Raw genomic sequence first — 24,984 nt, 5'->3', positions numbered from 1 at the left:
TAACCCTAAGTCTTTGACTTTTTCGTCATGCACATGGCATTAAACACATGACTTCCAAATTCAGTATCCATTTCTCCTACTATAAAACACTAATGGGTTGTTATGGAGACTGAAAGAAATACCATGTTCCTGTCACAGAATAAGCATAACTGGAATTTAGATTGTTTGTAATGATGGCAGTCCACTCTCAGATGCTGGGGCAGATCAGATTGAGAGGGCTCAAACATATCTTCTTTCTTGGGACTCATGATGGTGCACCACCTCTTCTACTTCTAGCAAGTCCTAGCTGTCCTCCTGCCCCTACAGGTCCTACTACTAGCACTGAGGTTACAGGCATGCCTCCCATGCTTGGTTGTTTTGTTTTACATAGGTGCTCTGGATTTGAACTTAGGTTTACAGGGAGGGAGTCTCTGCATTTAACAGATTAGTGAATATAAATCCATAGTTTAGGAAGTTAGTTCCATTGTCTCACATCATCTTCAAGTTTCTACATGCTAAGAATTTAGCAGCTCTGTGTGTGTGTGTGTGTGTGTGTGTGTGTGTGTGTGCACAAGACAGGATCTAAGGCATGGTTATCTCTCTACCAAATCAGCTTCTGTGATCCAATATCCCACACCGTTTGCTTAAATAAAAGACTTTGTAGAAGAGCTAGTAGCAGGAGATGGGGACCTAATGATTCACAGTTGCCAACTTTAGTTCTGGCTACTTCCTTCTGAAATTGGAGCATGGTGGATGCTAAGGTCAAGCCCCACTCCCTCTTCATCTCATGTCATTTGGTCAGTTAGTGGTCCTCGGGTTATGAGCTGTTATTTGTATTCAGTCATGATGAGGTTATCTGTGTGAATCTGAGTGGTTTGTGAATGGTGATTTGTATGGCCACTTGCGTTAACACAAGTTAACAAGTAGACTAACAAGAGGACTATGGATATAAGAACTAAAATGAACTGGTAGATTGTCAGGGGCTGAAGGAAAGAGGAGTTGGCAGCTTGTTTAATTAGAAGAGAGATTAGTTTCTACAAGATGTATGGAACAAGTTCCTCAGATGTTTGTTGATAATGTTTGCACAAGGTCAAAATATTTTATATTACCTATACACTTAAAAATGACTAATGTGGTAAATGCTACACTGTGCATATTTATATGCATAAAAGCTCTTGTGTTTTTAAAACATTAAGATTCTTTAATCAAATAGGCACCCTGCCCCCCCCCAGTAAGAAGTCTGGAGGATGGTTTTAGGAAGCACAATGGATTTCTACCAAGCTGTCAAGGATCCAGAAACCTTTTGCATTTCTTCTGGGTCATGAATGATCTAGACTTGCGTTTATTTGTCCCTATACACCCAGTTTCCTCTTCTTCCATTAGTTATGAATTTTATGTGAATTTTCTAGCTTGTCTGGAGCTAGCTTGGGTCATATGACTAGGTAAGCACTAGCTAATGGGATACGACCAGAAAACTCAGTACCATTTTGGCTATTTTTGTGCTTCTTTGGTCTCTTTCCCCATTCTCAAAACCATGAAATGCTGAAAGACAAGGCAAACACATAGGTCACAAAGATAAAAGTCCACTGAGATTGGCAGAACCCTGCATTATTAATTGTAGAAGGGAATGCTTCCATATCTAAGACAACATACTTTGGGCTTTTTGGCACAATAGATCACATCCAATTAATATATTAATATGTTGCTTTTATTCTCTCAGTTGCTTCATAAACAGGATGACTAATCTGTCTTTATTTTTTGTTTTGCTTTTTAAGATTTATTTATTTCTATATACACTGAAATTCTGCCTGCATGTTTGTGTAAGAGTGCCAGATGCTCTGGGACTTGAGTTATAGACACTCGTGAGTTGCCATGTGGATGCTGGGAATTGAACCCTGATCTGGAAGAGCAGTCAGTGCTCTTAGCTGCTAAGCCATTTCTCTAGCCCCAACTAATCTGTCTTTAGCTTTACGCTTATTTTCTTAAGCAGGAGATAGGAAGTAACAGGGAAGAAAACACAACATCTAAGTGAGTCAAGTTAGATCTTCCAATAAATCCTTGTTAGTTATGCAGGAAGGTCTTATTGACTAGAGAGAGGGCGTGGTCACAGCCACTTCTGAGAGAGGCCAGGTATTTCTTTTGTGTATATTACTGTTCCAAAGAAAATCGGAGTTATATTAGAAAGGGAGGTGGTAATGATGGATATCAGGAAGATGTGAAAGCACGTAGCTTTCAGCTTGAAACAATAGGTAATAGAAAATAAGATAGCTGCACAAGAGACAAACAGTTCAGTGGCTATGAGGAAATACTGATCTTCCCCAGGACAGGACTTTGGTTCCCATCACCCAAACCCGGCAGCTCACAATCTCCTGTAACTTCAGCACCAAAAGATATTACACCTTCTTCTGACTTCTGCACACATGAGGAACAAATACACAAATATATAAATACAAATATAATAACTCTTTAAAGATAAATAAAACAAAAAAATCAATAATCATATATTTTGCTGGAGCCAGGGCCTTCCTTGCGCATTCAAGGCAAGCACTTTACTACTGTGCTACACCCCATCTCTAATAATTAAGTTTAATATCTCAGTTGTTTTGTGCTAAACAATTTTCCCCCTGGAGGCCCCGCCCCTCTTAGGCCCGCCTCCTTCAGCCTCTAGGATTGGCTTTCCCCCACTTCCGGCTGGGTCCGAGTGCACTCCGGCTTCCGGTGTCATGGCGGCCTGAGGTCCGGGGAGTCGGTCGGAGCGCTGCAGGCCCCTCCCTGCGGAGCGGCGGGTCCGGGCGGGGATGTGACGGCGGGCGCCGCGGGCCTGCCTGGCGCGTCGTGTCGGCTCGCGTGTCCTCGGCCCAGCCCGCACCATGGCGGGGTCCGGCTGCGCGTGGGGCGCCGAGCCGCCGCGCTTCCTGGAGGCCTTCGGGCGGCTGTGGCAGGTCCAGAGCCGCCTGGGCAGCGGCTCGTCGGCCTCGGTGTACCGGGTGCGGTGCTGCGGTACCCCGGGCTCGCCCCCCGGCGCCCTCAAGCAGTTCCTGCCTCCGGGAACCACCGGGGCTGCGGCCTCGGCCGCGGAGTATGGTTTCCGCAAAGAGAGGGCGGCGCTGGAGCAGTTGCAGGGTCACAGGAACATCGGTAATTGTGGCTGTCCCCCATGTCCTGCCCATGTCCCGGCTCAAGCATAAGCGTCCTCCGCCTGGCCCCCGGTCTTTGGTCCTGTAGGTGGGAGGAGAGGATCGGGCCTCACTAGTTGTCACGCGATGCAGGTCCCTTTTCAGTCCACCTTTCCTTTGCAGCTGTCTGAGGTATACGGTGGAAGTGATTATTACATAGCAAATGCTTAGTAAAGTCCAGTTTGCTTAGGTTTTCATCCGGTAGTTAGAAAGTGAAAGGCATGAGTTTGCCAGGTTGTCATGTCTTGAGTGGAAAATTTTGCATCTTTTCCAAATGGAAAATATTCTAGGGCATCCAGTGCCATCATTGACATCAAATGACATACTACTGAGAACGGAAAAAAAAATACATATTTCGTGTGAATTTGGGAGAGGGAACCCAGTGTTACCTAGAAGTTAATGGAAGTGTGATATTTAAGAGCACAGCGTTTGCTTCAGTAAGACTTTCATGACTCAGAGATTTAGAATGTAAGCTTGTTTGGGCCACAGATATATGGAAGCAGTCCTCGTTGCTAATCCACGTACAGGCAGAGAGCTTGTAAGCGGTTATAACTTTGGTTAGTAAAGAAGCGTCATAGATCTTGGCAAATAGAACCCATGTGTAGCTTGAAGAAAGTGTTTGTTTATTTATTTATTTATTTATTTATTTATTTATAATACTACATTGATAGAATGTCCTAATGCTAGTGTGTTTTTCTTTTTTTTCCTTAATCTTACTAAGCGGTATATCACTATAGCTTTGGTGTTTGACAGGAACATTTTTTGCATGCCTCAGTACTTGTTGAATCTCTTGCGTGATTACATTAGAATGTTATTTGTAATTGATGTATATAATATGTGTGTGTGTATATATATATATATATACACGTATATATATGTGTGTGTGTGTGTATACATATGTCTATGTATATACACATATATGTATGTGTGTATATATATATATACACACACATGTACACACACACACATATATATATACATATATATATATATATGTATATATATATATATGAGCATAGAATGCTGTTTTGGATCAGGCAACCTTCAATTTGCTCTTAAGGGTTACTTAATATCATAGGTTTTTAAAGTAATTTTATCTTAAGACCTTAAGGGCATATTCACCCACCACTGAGTGTTGAGTTCTTGGTGAAACACAGGTTGAATAATTGTGCCATATATCGCCATACTTTATTTTATTTAACCCGGCTGTCCAAAGATAATGCTCGCTCCCTGGAAGAATAGTGGAAGTTTCTTGCTTATCATTGTCATTTTTATCCGTGGGGTGGGGTTGTGTGGGTGTGTCTCAGTGGTTAGAGAGCCTTTGCTGTTCTTGCAGAGGCCCGGAGCTCAGTTCCCAGTGTTTCCAGGGATTTGGGTGCCTACTGCCTTGGTGGCCAAATGACACTGGGGTAACGCTCGAGGAATTTTTCATTAGACTTTAAAAGAAAAACCCCAGGGCAGGCAAGCCTTAAATCTCAGTAACTGCTCTGAGGAGGGGAAAATAAAATAGAGAAAAAGCGATGACGCTTGTGGTAAGCAACATGGAGGGCAGCCATGTGTGGAGGGGAAGTGGGGAGTGGTCAGGCAGCCAAAAGGCCTGAAGAGGAGCTTAACAGAAAGTGTTTGAGAAAAGCATAGACTAAGACGACTCTTACCTCTCTTAGCATTTAGGCCCTTAGACAGGTCATTGACCCACCCAACTGGATTAACTCTTTTTTTTTTTTTTTTGAGATAGGGTTTCTCTGTACAGCCCTGGCTGTCCTGGAACTCACTTTGTAGACCAGGCTGGCCTTGAACTCAGAAATCCGCCTGCCTCTGCCTCCCAAGTGCTGGGATTAAAGGCGTGTGCCACCACGCCCGGCTTAAAAGACAAATCTTGTTTTTTTTTTTTCCCCAGAGCTGAGAACTGAACCCAGGGCCTTGCGCTTGCTAGGCAAGTGCTCTACCACTGAGCTAAATTCTCAACCTACTGGATTAACTCTTAAGGGAAGAGACAGTGCTAAGTCTGCCTAGAGCAGTGGTTCTCAGCCTGTGAGTCAAGACTCCTTATGGGGTTGAGTGACCCTTTCATAGTGGTTGAAAGCATATCAGATATCCTGCATATCAGATATTTACACTAGGGTTCATAACTAGCAAAATTATAAACATGAAGTAACAAAAATATTGTACGGTTGGGGTCACTGAGGCACTGTATTAAGGGGTTGCAGCATTCGGAAGGTTGAGAACCGCTGAACTAGAGGGAATCTCAGTTTTTTACTATAACAGCTGTCTTGCATGTGCATGTATGTGTGCACACATGGAGATAAAATCCTCTTTATCTCAAATTCATATAGCAGAGTTAACTATTTGGGTAATAAGTAACTATGAATTGATCTTTTTAAGTATTGTAATTTTTCCTTCTTCTAGTGACTTTATATGGAGTCTTTACCATACACTTCTCTCCCAATGTGCCATCACGCTGTCTGCTGCTTGAACTCCTGGATGTCAGTGTTTCGGAATTGCTTTTATATTCCAGTCATCAGGGCTGCTCCATGTGGATGATACAGCACTGTGCCCGAGATGTTCTGGAGGCCCTCGCTTTTCTTCACCATGAGGGCTACGTCCATGCAGACCTCAAACCACGAAACATCCTGTGGAGTGCGGAGAATGAGTGTTTTAAGCTTATTGACTTTGGACTCAGCTTCAAAGAAGGCAATCAGGTAAGAAATACCTTTTATTCTCCGTTGTGTTTTAAAAACCTCGTGGTCCAAGGCAAATATTTTTAACAGCAGTGGTACTTTAAGCCGGGCGATGGTGGCACATGCTTTTAATCCCAGCACTTGGGAGGCAGAGGCAGGCGGGTTTCTAAGTTCGAGGCCAGCCTGGTCTACAGAGTGAGTTCCAGGACAGCCAGGGCTATACAGAGAAACCCTGTCTCGAAAAACAAAAAAACAAAACAAAACAAAACAAAAAACCCCAAAAACCAATGGTAATTTAGGGACTGACGGTGTACTTCCCTAGTACCAAAGTGTTGCTAATGTAGCAAATTAAAATAATTCGGTGGTGCTGTGTGAAAGAAGGACATAAATTTAGGTCAGGTAAGAGTTAGTGAGGCTCAAGAAAGCTCAGAAATTACTAAGCGTACTTAGCCCACATAAAGCTCTTCAGGCTCTGTCAGCCTTTGGTGAGTTGCTGGGTCGCTGTTTCTTCGGTGATGGAACTCTTATTCACGGCTGATGGTGGATGTGACCGTCCAGCCAAGTCCTCCTTTCTCTATGATTTATTAGGTTTTTGGAGAGTATCTTTCTTGTCAGTATATAATAGGTAAGAAGTTATCTTAAAAAAAAAAAAAAAGGACTTCTTTTTGAGCAACTGTATGGAACGTGTCCAGCTTTCCTGTGCTAACTGTCCAGTTAAGGAACTGAGGAATTATGGTAGATAAGGACTCAGATTCATGGCATTTGTCAGTGACCTTCTGTACCACTGAAGAATCCATGAATGGATGGAAATCGAGATACTTTTTTTGTTGTTTTGTTTTGTTTTGTTTTTTCGAGACAGGGTTTCTCTGTATAGCCCTGGCTGTCCTGGAACTCACTTTGTAGACCAGGCTGGCCTCGAACTCAGAAATCCGCCCGCCTCTGCCTCCCAAGTGCTGGGATTAAAGGTGTGTGCCACCACCGCCCTGCAAGCGAGACACTTCTTATCGGCTGTGATGTTTGTTCATCTTCTGTAGGACGTAAAGTATATTCAGACAGACGGGTATCGCGCTCCTGAAGCAGAGCTGCAGAACTGCTTGGCCCAGGCCGGCCTGCAGAGTGATACAGAATGTACCTCAGCTGTTGATCTGTGGAGCCTCGGAATCATTTTACTGGAAATGTTCTCAGGAATGAAGCTGAAACATACAGTCAGATCTCAGGAATGGAAGGTACACTGCGGGGCAGTTTGGCTTTGCAGCTTTTAATCAGTTTAGGGATATTTGCTTTATGATGATCATTTTTGGGGATGGCGGCGTGTCAGGGAGTCTGATTGCATCCTCTCCTTCCTGGATGTATTTACAGTACCTTCAGTACCTCTACTAATGCCTGCCTGCAGCATCAAATCCATTGACGACAGTGCCTCCTCCCAGCTGTTAATCTAGGTCTTGGGATGTAGTAAGCATTTGCTCAAATGTTTGCGTGCACGATCCCAAACAGGCAAAAGAAATTCCCTTTGTTGACCAAATTAGTTGTCGTAACTTTGGAAAGGTTACTAGTGGAATTATAGGTGGTAAGTTAAATAATAATAATCTTTTAATAATGCCTTACAGTTTAAAAAGTACTTTAATGTATAACCTTGTTAAAGTGTATAAGGGTAGAGTGGATATTGGCTGCTTTTGTTTAACAAGTGAAAGCTAGAGGCACAGTTGTATAATATAGCTTGTTCCGGGTCACATGCTGGATGATCAGTTCTATTCCAACCTTAGAAGATTTCCAAAGTTCCATGGCACTTTGCATGAATTAAATTTCCTAGCTGTGAAACATCCTGCACTGGCTAGTTAGCGCTCATGACTGTGGTATAGTGGCTACTGCTTTGTTGCTTGTGGGGGAGTATGGCTCCTAAGTTCCAAGCCCCTGATGTCGGAATGAACTCTTTGTATGTCTCTATGTTAGGAATTAACCATAATTAGTTTTTAAAATGTATAATGAGGGTTTATTATTGTGATGGTCTCAGTATTCCTTATGCTAGAGGTTTGATATATAGTACTTTGACGTTATCACTGCATCTGGTTTTAAACAATAAGTATTTAAATAAATATTTTAATAATAAACATCTAGTAAATAGGTGAGCATTACAGTTTGATTTGTGTAAATTCCAGTCATTGATTTACAGTTTAGCAATCCTTGGAAGGAATATATCTCCTCTTTGGTAGGATTGCCTTATGTTTAGTTTTGGCCCAAAAAGTGCTGCTATGGGCATAAAACCAGTGTCACTTTTTTTCTAGTAGTGATATTTCAAATAGCTCATAAGCTAAGTTTTTTTTTTTTCTTTAGTGCTACTCTGAATATAGATCAATCATTAAATTAGCTTTGAGTGTATTAGACCCTTTGGATAGTATCTACTTGGCCCAGAATACATCAGAAGTAGGTCACACTCAAATCTGTATGAAATTTGGAGGTGTGACATATGCTAATGGCATCTCACACACCTGTGTCCAGGTAAAGTGCCATAATCTATTTGATTACCTCATGCAGATTGCCAGGTGGGCACGAGCACAGATTCTGAAGTCCAACTGTGCTTCACTTTCACCTCCTTCCAAGTTATTTGCGTTTGTCAAACCATTTGCTTCCTGCAGAATAAGAAGACTGGTGATGTAATATCTTATAAGATTACTAAGGCTAAGAAGAAATGTTACACAATTTTTAAAAATAGTTTGTGGCCCATGGTAATTAACCCGTAGAGTCTAGATGGTAGGTATCTGATCTTTTTAGTTATTTGCACAGCTCTGCATTCTGAGTTAGCATAGTACCTTGTTGCATAGTGTTAGTACGTTTTTGTGTCTGGTTGGAAATATTTATTTTGGATCACATCTTTAAAGGCGTTGGTCTGTGCTGGCAGGGAGGGCATGGCCAGAAAGCAGAGAGAGGCCATTCTAGTGCTTGGTTGGCTGTCACCCTTTTTCTTTATTCTCTCCCCAAGCCCATGACAGGGTGCCATCTACATGGTGTGTGTAGGCCTCCCCCTTCTGTGAATATTCTCTGGGAATGTCTTAGCAGGCAAACCAAAGAAGTGCATCTTACCAGTGTCCTCAGTGGTTCTGCACTGACAGCGAAGAGTAATCACCACAGCGCTGAAGGACAGAGGGCTAGTACTTATAAATGGCGTTGTGAAGAATGTAGCAAAGGCAGCATTCTCATTTGTCCTTTTCTCAATGAAAGTTTATTTTCCTGAAAACCAAAAAGACTTATCATCAGGCACTGCGACCCACCATTACATTCATTCATAAAACCACGTCTCAGTGTGACCTTTGCGTTTTACCCGTTCATTTAGGACATGTTCTTAGTGCCAGGCTGTATTGGTGCCTTTAGAAATTCATGACATGCTATCTCTTCCAATTAAGATGATAAGTTTTTGAAAGAGGTGTTGAATGTTACTCGTGTTACATTTGGCTACTGCGTAGTAAATGCAAGCTCAGTCGAGTAACCTAAGGAAAACGTTTCTCCTTCTAGGCAAACAGTTCTGCTATTATTGATCATATATTTGCCAGTAAAGCAGTGGTGAATGCCGCAATTCCAGCCTATCACCTCAGAGACCTTATCAAAAGGTATGATAGACATAGTATAACTTGCTTTGCAGACCTCTACCAGCTAAAGGTTTTTTCTTTAATTTATTTCTATTACTATTACTGATTTGCCTAGTTATGTAGCTGCAATTTCTTCAGAGGTAGGAATTTTAGCCAGGTGAGGTGGCTCACACCTTTAATCCCAGCCCTCTAGTGCAGTGGTAGAAGGATCTCTGTGAGTTCAAGGCCAGCCTGGTCTACTAAGAGAGACCTTGTTTCAAACAAAGCAGAGTGATTGAGATGACCTTGTAATTACATAGTGTCACCTTCTGCTGTTTTTCTGTGATGTTAAAGCGAGCCAGGCATGACGGATGGCACATGTCTTTATGCTGCTGCTTTGGAGGCTGGGGCAGAAGAGCTGTAGCCGAGGATACAGTGAGCTGCATGTAAGGCATAGTCTCAGAGCAGCAAAGGAGTGGGGAAGGTATTTTGTTTTTCCCTCCTGCAATCCGGCTCTTCTTCCTTGTTTTCTCTTTGTTTTGTTATACTCCCTTTCCCCGCATCAGTCTCCCTCTCTCTCCTCCTGTCTGTCTTTTTGTCTTTCTCCATTATCTTCCCCCTTTTGGATCATTTAAATTCGATTTTTTTTCACACTGGGATTTTCTGTGGATAGGAGATTGGACTGGTTACTTCAGGAAGTCTTAATTTCTGGGTAACTCTAGCTCTTTAGTTTCCCCAGAGGCTTACTTTTATTTACTTGGTGTGTGCAGTAGTCCCCGTAGTTTCATCTGCTGTTTAAAATCTATTTGGCTTTTGTTTTGTTTGTTTGCTTCCTACCTTATTTTCTCTCATTTATTAGCACACACCTTTAACTCTGGTATTCAGGAGGCAGAGGCTGGTGGATCTCTCTTGAGTCTGAGGCCAACCTGGTCTACAGAGTGAGTTCAGTACATCCAGGGCTACACCCAGAAACCCTGTCTTGAAAAAGCCACAGCAGAATCGTGCTACCATAAACATTGTTGCAGTGTGTGCATATGTCTGATGTCTCATTATAGTTAGAGACATATAACTGTCATATAGCTTGATGCTGTGTCAGAAAGGTCTCATGTTTTTATTTCATTGTTGCTCAGGTGGCCTTTGTATGCTCCACAGGGGATGGTTCTGCAGTCCATGCTAATAGAAGTAGTACCGACATGAACACTGAGCCTTTTTTTTCTGATAGTTTCACTCTCAGAAGATCTGGCAGTAATCATAATGATGCTGTTGTGTTTTAGCATGCTTCATGATGACCCGGGCAGAAGAATCCCTGCTGAGATGGCATTGTGCAGCCCATTCTTTAGCATTCCTTTTGGTAAGTTGTATCTGTCATTATTTTCCCCCTTGGTCACTCGGCAGTAATCTGTGTATATTCTCAGGCTCCAGTTTGATCAGTTTATCAGTGTATGGGGAATTACACTGAAGCATGTTGTGGTGAACTTTCACAGCCCCTCATATTGAAGATCTGGTGATGCTTCCGACTCCAGTGCTCAGGCTCCTCAATGTGCTGGATGATGATTACCTTGAAAATGAAGATGAATATGAAGGTCAGTGCTTCCCAAGTTAGACTGCAGTGCTTCTCTCTTACACACAGCCTGTGACCAAGGTTTGTGCTATATACACTTTATTTCTAGGATTCTTCTATATTTTTATAAATATAAAAAATTTAAAAATACCATTTGTTTTAGTTAGGGTTTTACTGCTGTGAAGAGATACCATGACCAAGACAACTCTTATAAAGGACAGCATTTAGTTGGGGCTGGCTTACAGGTCCAGAAGTTTTGTCCATTGTCATCAAGCTGGGAGCATGGCAGAGCTCAGGCAGGCATGGTGTAGGAGGAGCTGAGAGGTCTAAGTTTTGTTCTGAGTGCAAACAGGAGATGACTGGCTTCCAGGCAGCTAACTTGAGGGTCTTAAAGTCCACACCCACAATGACCCACCTCCAACAAGGCCACACCACCTAATAGTGCCACTCCCTGGGCCAAACATATTCAGAGCTCCTCACCATTGAGCTCTGTGATGTGCTTTTTGATTCTTCCGTCTTTTGGACTCTGACCCGACAAATCCACCAAGATTTACACCTAGGCTTTGGACTCTGAGCTGTCTTTCCTGTCCCTTCTCTTGCTGCCATTTCTGCTCCTCGCCTCTTCTTTTTGCTTTTCACAGCTTTTTCATTCAGGATACATTCACTGTTTCGTGTGGGATTATTTCTTGTTTTTAAGGCAAGAGAGACATAGGCACGTGACAGAGAACGGGTGCTCAGCCTGGCCTGAGTGAGTGCAGGCTGTCACAGCAGAGCTTACAGCTGAGTTCAGTAATTAGTTATCTAAAAGTTAAGTGGGTAGCAAGAAGTACCATCAAGTAGAAAGTATGACATGTTCAGAGAACAGTAGTTTGGAATGATTGTATCTTTTCTGTAGGAAAACAGTTGGTTAAAGTTGTAACAGTGACCGGTGTGCACATATCTAATGTGCTTGATTTCTCTGATTAAGAATTGGATCTTGTTCACGAGCTAGTAACACTGGAATATAGTAGCATCTTTGAAAGAATGCATAGTGGTCACCCAATAAACATTTAAGGTGGAAGAAATCAAACTACATCAGTTCAAACCAAATTGCTATGCCTTTGTTGCCTGGCACTTAAACAAATTTTGGATGACATTGCTTGAAAAAGTGTACATCAGCTCTGAGACATACTCAATAAATGAGATGTTAACAATATTGTGTATAATATCAAAAAGTTTTGAAATAGGAAGTCTTCTGATAGGAGACACTGGGTAATTTCTTGAACATTGTAAACCGTCCAAAAGTATACAGCCATAAAACAAATGAGACGATTTCTTTAATAATCTGGGCAGTTGTCCAGAGAGGTGGATCAGCTGTCACCCACCTGGCAGCTCATAATGGTCTTGTAACTCCAGTTCCAAAGTGTCCTATGCGCTCTTCTGGCAAGATACTCATAAGCATATTATATATATATATATTTAAATATACAAAACTAGAAAGAGACATTTAAGAAATATTAAAGTTAGCCGAGCAGTGGTGGCGCATTCCTTTAATCCCAGCACTTAGGAGGTCGAGGCAGGCAGATTTCTGAGTTCGAGGCCAGCCTGTCTGGAAAAAACAAAAAGAAATATTAAAGTTGAACTTTTTACTTGAAATACATAAAATGCATATGCTTATAATCCACTGATCATGCTGGCAGGCTACAGAGGAACTTCACAGTGCTGGTTGCCTTCAAGAGCAGGAACAGAATAAAGCTGGGAAGATGTTTTAAGTTTGAACTATTTAACTGTAATGTACTTAAATGTTAAATGTAGACTATTAAATAGATTTGTTAGTGCATTGAATTTATATTCTTGTTTTATTTCCTAAGTTAAGGAAAATAACTTCATTGCTTAGCTATGTGCCACTGAATTCTCAAGTAATAATTACCTGCTGTGTGATTTTATAACCAGATGTTGTAGAAGATGTGAAAGAGGAGTGTCAGAAATATGGACCAGTGGTTTCTCTGCTTGTTCCAAAGGAAAATCCTGGCAGAGGACAAGTAAGCAAATTTGTTTATAATTGCAGAATTATTTGGAGACTATGAAATTAAAGTCTTGTATGAGCTGGGCTCTGTGGACAGGTGCACCCCGGACTTTTGCAGTGTAGGTCATCATTGCCTTCTTATTTCTATACCTTTCTAAACGTTCTTGTTTTTCTCACAGCTTATGTGAGGTTTTACATTTTATTATAATAGAAGACTAATCTCCTTTTGAGCCATTGTAAACAGTGGTACCAAGTGAATTGTGTGTTAATTTCAGTTAGATTCAATTCAAGAACTATTTGGTTCACTTTGTTCTAATTTAGTAAACTTGGAAAACCAGTTGGGTTCGGTTCTGATGCAGTAGAATTAGTGATCTTTTAAAGACAGAAAGCACTTACTCTGGATGGAGACTCATGCCTGAGTTGTGTCTCAGTGTGACTAGCCTGTGACAGTCCTGACTCCTCTGTAAGTTGTCTGGGTAAAGACTGCTCACAGCATTCTCATTAGAAACTTTCTCTGTAATCAATTACATGGCAAAGAGGACAAGAAAACACTTCATCTATATTATTTTTACTTTTGGAGAAGCAATACCATTTCAGGTTTCTCTTCTCCTCACTGTTAACATTTGAGCCATGTCACTCCACCGAGGGAACTGCCCTGGGGCTGTAAACTACAGAGGCAGCCCGAACCTCTGCACCGAGGTCCTTCTTACCTGTCTGTCTCCCATTGGAGAAGCTGTGCTGGAGATGCAGGGCTCCCACTGGAAGACTGCAGTCACTTCCAGTTATGTACTTTACCAGTCCTGGGTTCCGGCTTCCTGAGGACTAGGACTACAGGCACATGCCACCATACCTGCTGATTGTGTTCAGAGTTACAGAAACTAGTGACAACTAAAAGACCTGGAGAGCATGTATTATAGTCTAATACTGCTAATCTGCTAGCATTAACAGTTACCTTATTCATTGTCAGGAGCATGCTAAATACATCCTTGATGTTTTGTTTGCTAGCCAGTATTTTACTATGTTCTAAGCACTTGGCACAGAAAAGTGATCAAAGCAAAATTTTTAAAATGGAGATAAGTGCAAGCGAGAAAGCTAGATTGAGGAAGTGGTGTTGCTTTGGAAGTGTGAGGGCAAGGTGGACTGCCCTTAGGATGGGTGGTAGGAAAGGGCATTCTGGGAAGGTTACATCTGAGTCAGGATATGAAGGCAATAAGAGAATTCAGATAAAACAGACAGCAAATCCCACCAAGTCCCTTAGTATTCCAGACAGACTTCAGGAAGGTGGTTTGGGCAGCACACGGTGAGGAAGGAGAGCAGGTGAGATGTGTCCTGCACTGGGGAGAGTAGGTCACAGATCAAGATATACCCGGCTAGGGCACTGGAAGAACATTTGAAGTCAGCATTTGTGCCATCTGATTCAGCACTAAACCCAGTGAGCAAGTGAAACAGACCCAGACCAGAAAAATGGCAGCGTATCCAGGAGGGACGTTCAGTCGGAGCTGATATGGAAAGGCCTTTATTAGTATGAGAAAATTTGCCATTTCAAGAAAATTTTCCAATCTATTTATTACTTAGTTGGTAAAACCATTTTGTATTAGAATTTTCATCACATTTTTATTGTTTGTGTACCTGTATACCATGGTGTTTGTGTATTTGTGTGTGTGTTTGTGTAAAGCCAGTCTTTACTAAAAAGTTTGTGTGTGTGTGTGTGTGTGTGTGTGTGTGTGTGTGTGTGTGTGTGTGTGTAGATCTTTTCCCTCTTTCTACCATGTGGGTCTTGGGAATAAGTTCAGGGTTGGTAGCAGGTTCCCTTACCCCCAGCCCTATCCCAGGCTGCAGGAAGGGAGGCAGGCAGGCATAGAAGCATGTCCAAACAAGTTCTAGAAAGGGGAAACTTGAGACTAAGGGCTCAGTTGTCTGGCCCAGGGTTTCATTTCCAAGATCACCAAAAATAAAAGAAACAATTAAATAAAAAGAGAAACAGAGACTTATATCTTATAATACAAGTTATAAAAGCAAAGAAAGTTAATATGATATAATGGATAATTACTTTTTATGGTAAGTTGTAAAGTGATTGTCTAGTGTGCATTGATATGGTGTAGAGCTGCAGGTCATTTGTGTAGCAGTCGAAGAGATGTGACATGGGTTTTGCAAATGACATGTCTATATATTGGATTTTGTTGTGTTTATTTGGGAATAATTGATATATAAAAATCAGAAATAGACTTGTTATTCATGAAATCGTATTGTAACCTTTTTGTACTGAGTAAAAAGGTATGTTGTTGAAAGCTGCCTGTAGCCAGCATATACTTCTTATTTTATGACAAAGACAAGAGAGAAGATAAAAATGGTCATTAATGTGTTAACTTCCATATTGGAAGATAGTGTTGACTAATAAAGATTGCAACTACCTTATAGGACATACATATCCTCTAGCAAAAGTTATATGTAACTTTATTGATAGCATTTTTCATATATAATTCCATTCAAACAATCTGAGCAGACTATAGTTCTGGCCATTTGGAAATGCTTTTATTTCCATTTAATGACTCATTTTAGAGATGAGGTTTCAGAACAGATGACAAGTGTCACTATATCTAATTTTCATTTGTGTGTGTGTGTGTGTGTGTGTGTGTGTGTGTGTGTGTGTGTGTGTGTGTGTATACATGTGGATTCCTGAGGCCAATGTTGGGAATCATTCTTAGTCGCTCTTCCTCTTTACCTCCTGAGACAGGGTCTCAGTTAACCCAGAGCTTGCTAATATGGCTAGTCTTACTGAGCTGGCTTGTTCTGGGGCTCCCCTGTCTCTGCTTTCAGAGGCTGGAGTTCAGACAAGTTGCTCTGCCTGCCTGTCATTTTACATGGGCTCTTGGGATCTAGTCTTCAGGCCTCACAGTTGTAGGGCAAGCACTTAAACCAGTGAGAGGTCTCTCCAGCCTCTTTTATAGATTAAAATCAAGGCATGTCTTATCACTGGGTAATCATCACGTTGTCTTCAAGAATAGTGCATAGCTTAGAAATAGTTATATGGAAGGGAAAAAATTAGTGTGTGTGTGTGTGTGTGTGTGTGTGTGTGTGTGTGTGTGTGTACACTCAGAAAATTCCATCAGAGGTCTAAATTCCTTAGGTTTTATGTTCCCCACCATGCTTAACAGAATACTTGTATAAGATGGAATGACCAAGGCATAGGTCACATAGGACTTGTTATATTAATGAAATGGCCAGAGATATGGCACAGTTGGGAAAGTTCTTGCTGTGCAAGCATGAAGACCCATTTAAATACCAGTATCAATGTAAAAAGCCAAGTGTCTTGTCATGCACCTGTGCTCTAGTGCTGAGGAGGTGGGGTCAGGAGACTCTGGGGCCTGTTAGACATCCAGTCTAGGTAATTGGTGAGCTCTGGGTCATTGAAAAACTCTGTCTTTAAAAATAAGGTGGAAAAGTGAGTGAGGAAGACTCCAGCCCTCAACCTCTAGCCTGAACTGCACATGCGCTTATGTGTGTATACGCAGACAGACACATGTGCATGTGCACCTGTGTGTGTACACACGGGCACGTGCACCTGGAACTCTATTAGAAATTTTTCTTTTATATCTCATGGAGAAAATTTGGCTTTTTTTTTTTTTCAAACGAGAAGTGGGTTCTTGTGAAAAGCTAGTTGAGAACTGGGAATGTGCTTGGATTTGTAAGAAGATTAATTTGAGGAAAACATGTAAAAGAAAATATGTATAAGAGTTAGAGTTGGTGGCACATGCCTGTCACTCCAGCATTTGAGAGGCAGAAACATGAGGAGCTCAGGAGGTCCTCAGCTGCATAAGTCTAGGTCAGCTTGGGTGATGTGGGCCTGGCTGAAACTAGAAACTGAAAGGTTAGGAGCTAAGGGGTGATTTTTTTTTTTTTTTTTTTTTTTTAAGGATCCATTTTCACATTCCCTTTAAAAGTCTCTGGACACCTGAGCTCAGGTGAATTCTTGACATGAGGAATAAGGGACACGGTTAAGCAGAGAGGCAGCTCTTAGTGTACTTAATTTTCTAATATGTGGGATAACCAAGAACAGTCATCAGGAATCATCCCCTCCCTGCCTTTTTGCTTTAGGACAGCAAAGAGAACTTAACGATACTGTGTCCTCGTCTCTACCTCTGGGAAGGGAAATCACCAGTTTTGAACATCTTTATTACAGCATTGGTCTACAGCTTGTACAATCGTTTTCAGTAGCCTTGCCCAGACGCACCTTTCATATCCTACAGGTGTAGCTTCCTATGGGGTAGTGTTACATACATTTGCTCTGTGGGCTCCTCGTCCGCATTCCTATGTGAGCTTCATGTAAACGCAGATGCTTTCTCACCTAACTGATCTTTGACAACTCTTAAGAATTTGGTGAATGGAACTGTTTTAAGGAAGGGTTTTTAAACCTACTGCTATAAAGTGTGCCCAGTGGATCGTCAGCATTACCTTCGAGTTAGTTAAGGAATATGAAGCAGATACAGGCAGGTAGGATGGCTCAGGGTAGAGGCCTGTGTGGGTAGAGGCGCTTGTAAGCAGGCCTTATGTATGGGCTCAGTTCAATTGTAGGGTCCCACAAGGTGGCAGGAGAGAGCTGATGTCTGAGAGTTTTTCTCTGACCTACACAACATACACAATCAATCAATCAATCTCTCTCTCTCTCTCTCTCTCTCTCTCTCTGAATTTTAAAAAGAATTTAGATACTAAAGCTGTACTTTGGACTTAAGAAAAATCTGTGTTTTAACAAAATCCTCAGATGATACACAGTCATGCATTTAATATCATTTAAACTGATAAACAGCACACTTAAACTTACATGATAAAACCTACAAAACTCCTAGGCTGTGTGATGTAGTCTGATGTTTCTGGGCTACAAACCTGGGCTATTACTGCCCTGAATACTGTTGGCAGCTGTAATACACTGAAGCACAGTAAAAACACCAGGCAGAATGAGTGTTCAAATCTATTATAATCTTAGGCAACCAGTGTCTTCCATGGTCTTTGATTGATATTGTTATGTGGCCTGTGGCTAGGTCTCCATTAAAGTTGGTAAAGCGCTGATGTAACTCTGAAGTTATGTGGTGAATGACGTTGTCTTCTCTAACCTCCTTCAGGTCTTCGTTGAGTACGCGAACGCTGGTGATTCCAAAGCTGCTCAGAAGTTGCTGACTGGGAGGATGTTTGACGGGAAGTTTGTTGTGGCTACATTCTACCCGCTGAGTGCCTACAAGAGGGGATATCTTTATCAAACCTTGCTTTAATCAGTAACCTAAGGACTACTTCCTGTTTCTCCTCTTCCATTTCTTGGATTATTATATTCCACAGCTGAATGCAGGAGCACCCCTTTACCCATTTTAAAGGGTACCTTGTACATTTATTTAATCCTACTAATGTGCAGCCATTGCCCAGACAGTGACTGCATTGCAAACATGGCACTGAGTAGGACCCGACCTCTCAGCTATACATTGAGGGGGTTAGAGCACCCATGTGGCCACCCTTTATTTGTGCAGTAGGGCAGGTGCTGCTCTTTACTATGTAACCTAAAAAGATGTCATTTCATGTGATGATGAAGCAAAGATGAGTTGTTTGTCATAGTAAATACTATTAACAAATTTGTTAGGGTTGGTGACATCACAGAATATTTGTTTGTATTGTCAGGTGTATCTCCTTGTTATTCTAGCTGGCACTGGATGCTCTAATAATGTTAAGTCATTGTCAAGCAGCAGTTACCTACCGTGTTCTTAACAATGAGTTGTGAATTTTTCTAAAGGAGTACTGTAGGACTTAATATTCCTCCGAAGAAACTGCAGTGAGCCTATCAATGTTTTTAAAATTACTATTAAGGCTTTTAAAATAGAAAGCTGATGCTTGATCTTGCACAATTTTTATGTATAGTGTGTATGCTTGAGTGGGTGTGCAGGTGTGAAAGACTATAGAGAATCTGAGTCAGTGTATTTTACAGTGTGAGTCTTGTGAGCTAACACACTCTATAACCATTTCTTCCTACCGGTTTCACACCTGAGAGACTTGGGCTATAGGTTTCTTGAAAGTTGGTCTGACAGATAGAATGTAATTGACAAGAGAGTTCATTACTGTAAAGTGCAGAACAAAGTGGAGTCTAGACCAGGGTTCCATGTAGCTCTTCAGAGTGTAAGTTACCCTGTTCTCTGCTCTACTGTAGACCCAAGATTGGCTCATCTCTTTTGTACTGAACCTCTTGTGATAATTGTAAAGTTTTTCCAGATGTGATTCTTTCTGCTATAATGGGAAATTGAAATGGATCAGATAAAAGTTAGATGCACAGTGACGGGAAAAGAGAAGAGTGCAGAGAAGGCAGCTCATCACAGACCCTCCTCCCCCATCTGCCCTGCTGCCCTGCCACCTTCCTCCTTTCCCCGTCGCCTCTGTCTGCAGCCTGAGGGCAGTGTCCCGAGTCATCGGCTTTTGACTGTAAGGGAAAAGAAAGGTTGATGTATTAGAAGGTTGAAGTAGAAAGGAAGAAAATTCAGTTTCTAAAAGAACAATAGCAATCTAGTGTGTCCTTGATAGAGGATGCCTGTTGCCACGAGTTTGTGGACACAGATGGACTGTGGCTTGAGGGATATGAGTGGGGTTCTTCCTGCTCTGTAGTAGTTTGCCTTGAAAGGTGTAAACGTAGGAAACTTTTGTAAAGCACTGATTATACAAGATAACCCACAGATTGTACACTTGTGACAGAGTTTTTCCTATTTCCTTACCTGAATGAAAGTGTTATTTATTTATTTTTCCTTAGGAAAGAGTGTTTGTTTCTCTTCCTGCTGGCAGCCTGCTTATATAGTCTCTTGTCCATGCTGTTCAAGTTCCCAAAAACTCCATTAAAACTTGCATTTTAGAGGTTGAATTATTTTACCCTGTTTAGACATTTACTGCCCAACATTTGTCAGTATAATCAAATTGTCCCGAGCTCCCACTTAGGAAGTTACATTTGGTGTAAGGGGATTTGCTGCTGAGTTACCTCTGCTCGTCTCTCGTGGTCCCTGATGAGTGTCTTGGGAAGAAGGCTTTTTCAGGGGTTCATTGTGTGGTTGGTTTTCAAGTCAAACTTGAAGAACATAGAATCAGGGCTGTGAAGTCCTAACTAAGCTTTCCTAAAACATAAATATTTACATGAGGAGCTGCTTCTGTGGTCATTAGTAGCAGGTCTCTACGTTTCTACTGATGACCACAAGATACAAGTGAATTCTTTTGAAGGGCAAGTATGGTTAGCACATGTTCCCATATCTCATAAAAAAGAGATCCTTGCAAATAAACTGCAGGTAGGCTGCCAAGCTTTACCGTGCAGTATGCTGCTAACACTGCTGTACTCACAGCATTCTGTGAACCTCATCCATGCAGATGTAGCTATGCACATGTGTAGAGTTGACACTGTAGACTTGTTACAGACGATGCTAGCCAGATTTTAAGGGAGCTGAGGAAGTAAATGAGTGAGCCCGAGTAATTACATTGAGATCATTGAATTAAATAGTTTATATTGAAGTCACAGACTTGAAGACAAAAGATAACCTGCTATGATTTAAACCATTGTGTGATAGCTCTTAGCCCATTTTACCAAAGAGGACAGCTGCAGATTCCTCCTCCTCTGATACTATCAGGACTTTCATTTTAATATCTTTCTTAAACTGGGACCAAATAATACTACAAAAGATGCAATTTTCACAATAAATATATGCACAGGGATTTTAATTCCTTGAAATTATTAAAATCCTAGAATTCTCTTACTAAGGGGTAAAGAAGTGAGCGCTCATGTTACTTAGTCCCTGTCTTTGGGGGCAAATTTTATCTCAGGTAGTTTTTCTCTCCCTATGTTAAGATTTGTGCTTCCTTCCTTCTCTCTTGCCTCCTTCGGTTCGTCTTTATTCTTCCAAAGCACTATACAGTGCACATTTTGTCCCTGATTAGGCACAGAAAGCGATTGCCCGAGGGAAAACTTGGGGTTCTTTTGAAGTATTTGGAGGAGGAGACTTGTAGCCATTATCAAAACTATAACTCTGTAGTTGGAAGAGAATAATAGTGCTGGGTACCCCAGAAAGGTACTGCCTGCATTTCACCATAAGTCTACATTTATTATGACTGGATACTCTTCTTCCTTTGTGACCATTGGCACAGCGTCTCCCTTTGGGAACTCTTCCTCTCTGCTAAACTGATCTAAATTTATGGCTGCTTTTAGAATCAAATGACTAACATAGTTCTACTCATCTGTCTCTGTTTTAATTGAGAGGAGTGTGGTCTTCTCGTCGTTATGTAGCTGCTGAAGATATGTTAACCTGCCAGCAACTGTGCTGCCACCCAGAGAAAGGTGCCGAAGTATGAGGGGCATAAGGCTTCCTTCTGTCTTAGTCTAGACTTTCCCTCAGGCAAGGCACCACTTAGAGGATAACGTAGAAGCAGGCTGAGGATCATGCTGTTTTATGGCTCTTCTGAATGTGGCAGGTGGCTGACAACTTGGCATCATTCTTGTTAGTTCTCCCGCCAGTTTATTAAGCAATTTTATTTTTAACAGTCGCTGAAAATGAGCATCATCGTGCCTACCTGGTGGGAATTATAGCAGTACAGTGGGAGGGGACGCACTGGTGACCATGCACTTTACCTAGACTCTCACCCAAAGGGTACGGGCTGGGCTCTTTGTTCAGGTTAGGGTACAGATCGTGATGTTTCATCTGTTGGATGATGTGTAGCTAAAGTTCTGGGCAAGTCAAATATTAAACCTCACCTGGCCGATGTCCCAGGGGAACTGCACTGTCGCCTTTCTCTTGGAATAACTTGGATTGATTCGTGTGAGTCCAGAATTTTCTTGGCATACTTTTTAAAAAAATGTATAAAATGATCCCAGTTTGACTTATTTCAGAATTACATGTTGATGGAAAGGCCAGTTATCTGTCACATCTGATTCTGGGATCTAGTTTCATTTATCAGGTTCTTTCTTCAGCACTTACTGATCCAGCTCTCTCTTTCTTGTAAGTTGTGGACACTTACACACCCGTCCTTGGTCACTTCTAGTTCAACAGAATCCCCATTTCTTGAGGTGCTCGGCAAGTTACCTTTCTTTGCCTAGGGTTTGGCACTCTTCACTTGGCGTTGCCTGTCTCCTCAAATACACACTGCTCTTGTTGAGGCTGTTGTGTGGAGCTCATCTGGTATGTTTAGATTCCTGGGAGGTTGGGTGTTCGAGACAGGGGTTCTCTGTGTAGCCTTGTCTGTCCTGGAACTAGATTTTAGATTCTTAATCATGGAGAAGCTTGGATATTTTAGTTTTTAGAGTGTCCCCATTTTTTTTAAGAATGAATTTTGATCCTTTCTCTACCTTATAACATAGGATGGATCATGATTTTTATCTTTGCCACCTCCCCCAGATGGTGGTCACCAGTGACTATTGCTTTACACTGTGACAAGCAGTTGGCAGGTACTAGGTATTGAAGAAGGTAAACAACTTAGAGTATTTTTGCTATGACTTTATAGGAGAAATGAGCTGTCAAAAGAAATATGTACAAGCCAGGGAGCATTTAGGATAGAAAGTTTTTGGAGACAGGGTTTTGCAGTGTAGCCTAGACAAGCCCCCAGCTCAGGATCTTCCTGCTTCAGCTTCCCAAGTGCTGCTTGTCACAGATGTGCACCATCTTGCCCAGCTCTGCTAGGAAGCTGTTCTATAGATGGTCATAGGTGTTTTTCAGGATATAAGACTAACACACAAGTTTACACACCTTTTGTTGTCCTGATAGTGTCTATAGCTCAGCGCGTTCCCTGATTCTTGTGCTGCTTACGGGAGTGATTGTTTTAAACATGCTGTTTTTGTGCCTTTCAGAGAGTCATAGTCATGGTAGCTGTGTTTGCTGGAGTTCATGGGAACCTCACTAAAGGATGGCCGGAGTGCTAGACTGGTAGCAGTCATGATAATGCCAAGAAAAAGTGGTGGCTCTTTTGAAGGCTCAGTGTGCTTTGTGAACTGAGTTCTTAGTGTTTAGTGGCAAGGCAGGCCCGCTTTTGCTTGCCTTACAAGGTCATTTCATCTCTGTTGTACAAAACACGGCTGCTCCTGCTCTACCTCTCTGTTAAAGCAAAGCAAGTCACATTCTTGAAGACTGGAATGCTTACTTTTTTGTTTGTTTCTTACTGAGAACCTTGTATAAGCAGCTACTACTGCCACCTTCAGCTCCTGATGATCTGTGAGCGGGTTCTAGCCATTCTTTAAGATCCTTGGTCAGACTCCCTTCCCTTCGCTCTGTCAGCCCCTCTTACTATTCCTGATATCAGACAGCATGCAGAAACATTGTGCGCATGTTGACTCAGATGCTCCTCAGTGACTTGAATTCTTTCAGCTGTGTTACTCTATTAGATGGGTCATCAGAAGGCTGTCAGAGATAAGAACAGGGAAGACAGAGATGGACATGAGCAGAGAGGAGGAAAAATGGCTCCCTTACTGGTGTCGGGAATCTTCCACATAGAGGTCATGGTCTAAGAATCTAAACTTTTTACCTGTAGATTTAAAACATTGCCTTTCTCATACATTCCTCATCCTCGTTTCCCCAAAAGACTCTTGTCAGGGTTTATGAGGCCGACCAGATTAAATACCCATATTCAGTTTCTCTTGATTTTCTTAAGAAGTATTTTAATTCCCTTGTGTATTTGGTGTTCACTACTGTTCTTGTGACTCAAGTCTCAGAGAGAAACTGCGGTCAGCCACCTCGGTCCTCCTGTTGCACGTGGGTGGCGGCATCCGTGTGTACCGATGCAGTTACGGCACCTTGTGAAAAGGAGTGTGAGCGGTGTCTATCCGAGGATAGGAAACTTCAGTCTGCACTTCTGTGAGCCAGAAGAATACAAAGCTGTCACATTTCCAGCAGTTTAGTTTTCATTCTTAGCTCTTTTTGAAAAATCTTAAAATACTTTAACATTCCTTAAGTAGTGTCAAATCTAGGGTAGAAGGCTTTTTTCCCCCCATCCTAAAAAGGGCTCCATCTTTTTCATCTTTTTGTTACTCTTAGAAATTTATGCTCAGTACATTTTAATAGTTTCTGGTCTCTAGACTATGTCAGCATTGGAGTGGTTGGTTGTGAATATCAAGCTACTACTGTTTTTCTTTGGAGACATGAACTTTCTGTTTGGGGCATAGAAGGTCTGGTTTAAGCAACATGTGAAAGATCACCTAAACCAAAGCCCGCTCGCTGTAAGGGCAGTTGCCTCCTGTTGGTTCACCTTCACCTTGAACGACAGGAACACTTCAGTGCGCAGTGAGTGTTGTCTGTAACGTCTCTACCTGGGCTTTCAGTCGCGTGTTGCTCTTCGCATTTCCTAAAGTTCCTGATGCTATGATTCTGGTTTTTGTGGTGTTTTGCTGCTTGTGTGTGATTGATTATTGGTTTGTTTGTTTGAACTAAGTGGGACTATAAATGTAGATAGATGTGTTTTAGTACCAAGATGTTCTTTTTTCATTATCAGTCTTTCAGATGTCTATTTTCTTGCTGAATAGCAGAGGACTTTATTTCCACCTCCCTATAAAGTGTGAGCACTGTGTTTCAGCGAGCTGCATTGCGTACTTTTGCTGAAAACTTCTCTGTAAACACAATTGCCTTGTTGAGTTTCATTGTAAACTGACTCGCCATGCGATGCACTGTTGATAGCTTCCTGATGTGTGGTGGATAAGAGTGATAAAATAAAGCTTACAAAGAAAAGAAGTGCTCTCTTATTTCTTTTCCTTCTTTTAACGAGCTAGCATTTCAGGTAGCTCAGCTGCCCTTCAACTCACTATGCAGCTGAGGCTGGTCTCGATCCTCCGGCCTCTACCTCCCATGGGCTGGGATTACAGGTATGCATCACTGCCCTAATTTTACTTCATATGTCTCTAACAGTATAGATATTCAAGCTCATCTAATAAGTAAGTATATTTTATGCTTTAGTCTTTATTACAAGCTACCATTAATAACTTTTCCCAGACTGGAGAGGCTCAGGGATTTAGTGCACTGGCTGCTCTTCTGGAAGACCTGGGTTC

General features: G+C 41.8%; 1 protein-coding gene across 3 annotated transcripts; it reads left to right on the top strand.

Annotated features, from left to right (window-relative positions):
• Positions 1 to 2,192: 2,192 nt before the first annotated feature.
• On the top strand, positions 2,193 to 24,668 carry Uhmk1 (U2AF homology motif (UHM) kinase 1). Of its 3 annotated transcripts, none has more exons than NM_010633.4 (8): positions 2,683 to 3,117; positions 5,562 to 5,854; positions 6,868 to 7,059; positions 9,341 to 9,435; positions 10,668 to 10,744; positions 10,878 to 10,976; positions 12,887 to 12,975; positions 18,077 to 24,668. In NM_010633.4, the coding sequence occupies exons 1-8, from the start codon at positions 2,850 to 2,852 to the stop codon at positions 18,221 to 18,223; spliced, it is 1,260 nt and encodes a 419-aa protein (NP_034763.3). In that variant the 5' UTR covers positions 2,683 to 2,849; the 3' UTR covers positions 18,224 to 24,668. The 3 variants fall into 3 exon arrangements, with proteins under 3 accessions (XP_006496745.1, NP_034763.3, NP_001347738.1); NM_001360809.1 differs by lacking the exon at positions 2,683 to 3,117 and adding an exon at positions 3,356 to 3,592; XM_006496682.4 differs by lacking the exon at positions 12,887 to 12,975 and having other exon boundaries at positions 2,193 to 3,117; positions 18,077 to 18,171.
• Positions 24,669 to 24,984: the final 316 nt, after the last annotated feature.

This window comes from Mus musculus, chromosome 1 (genome assembly GCF_000001635.26).
Source record: "Mus musculus strain C57BL/6J chromosome 1, GRCm38.p6 C57BL/6J".
Classification (NCBI taxonomy): Eukaryota; Metazoa; Chordata; class Mammalia; order Rodentia; family Muridae; genus Mus; species Mus musculus.
The sequence above is the reverse complement of the archived record's forward strand: the minus strand, read 5'-3'. Positions and strand labels throughout refer to the sequence as shown.

Coding starts and splice junctions, on each gene's coding strand:
- Uhmk1 (NM_010633.4), top strand. CDS start 2,850: ATGGCGGGGTCCGGCTGCGCGTGGGGCGCCGAGCCGCCGCGCTTCCTG. Junction 10,745..10,877: donor ATTCTTTAGCATTCCTTTTG/GTAAGTTGTATC, acceptor GAACTTTCACAG/CCCCTCATATTGAAGATCTG. Junction 10,977..12,886: donor AAATGAAGATGAATATGAAG/GTCAGTGCTTCC, acceptor TTTTATAACCAG/ATGTTGTAGAAGATGTGAAA.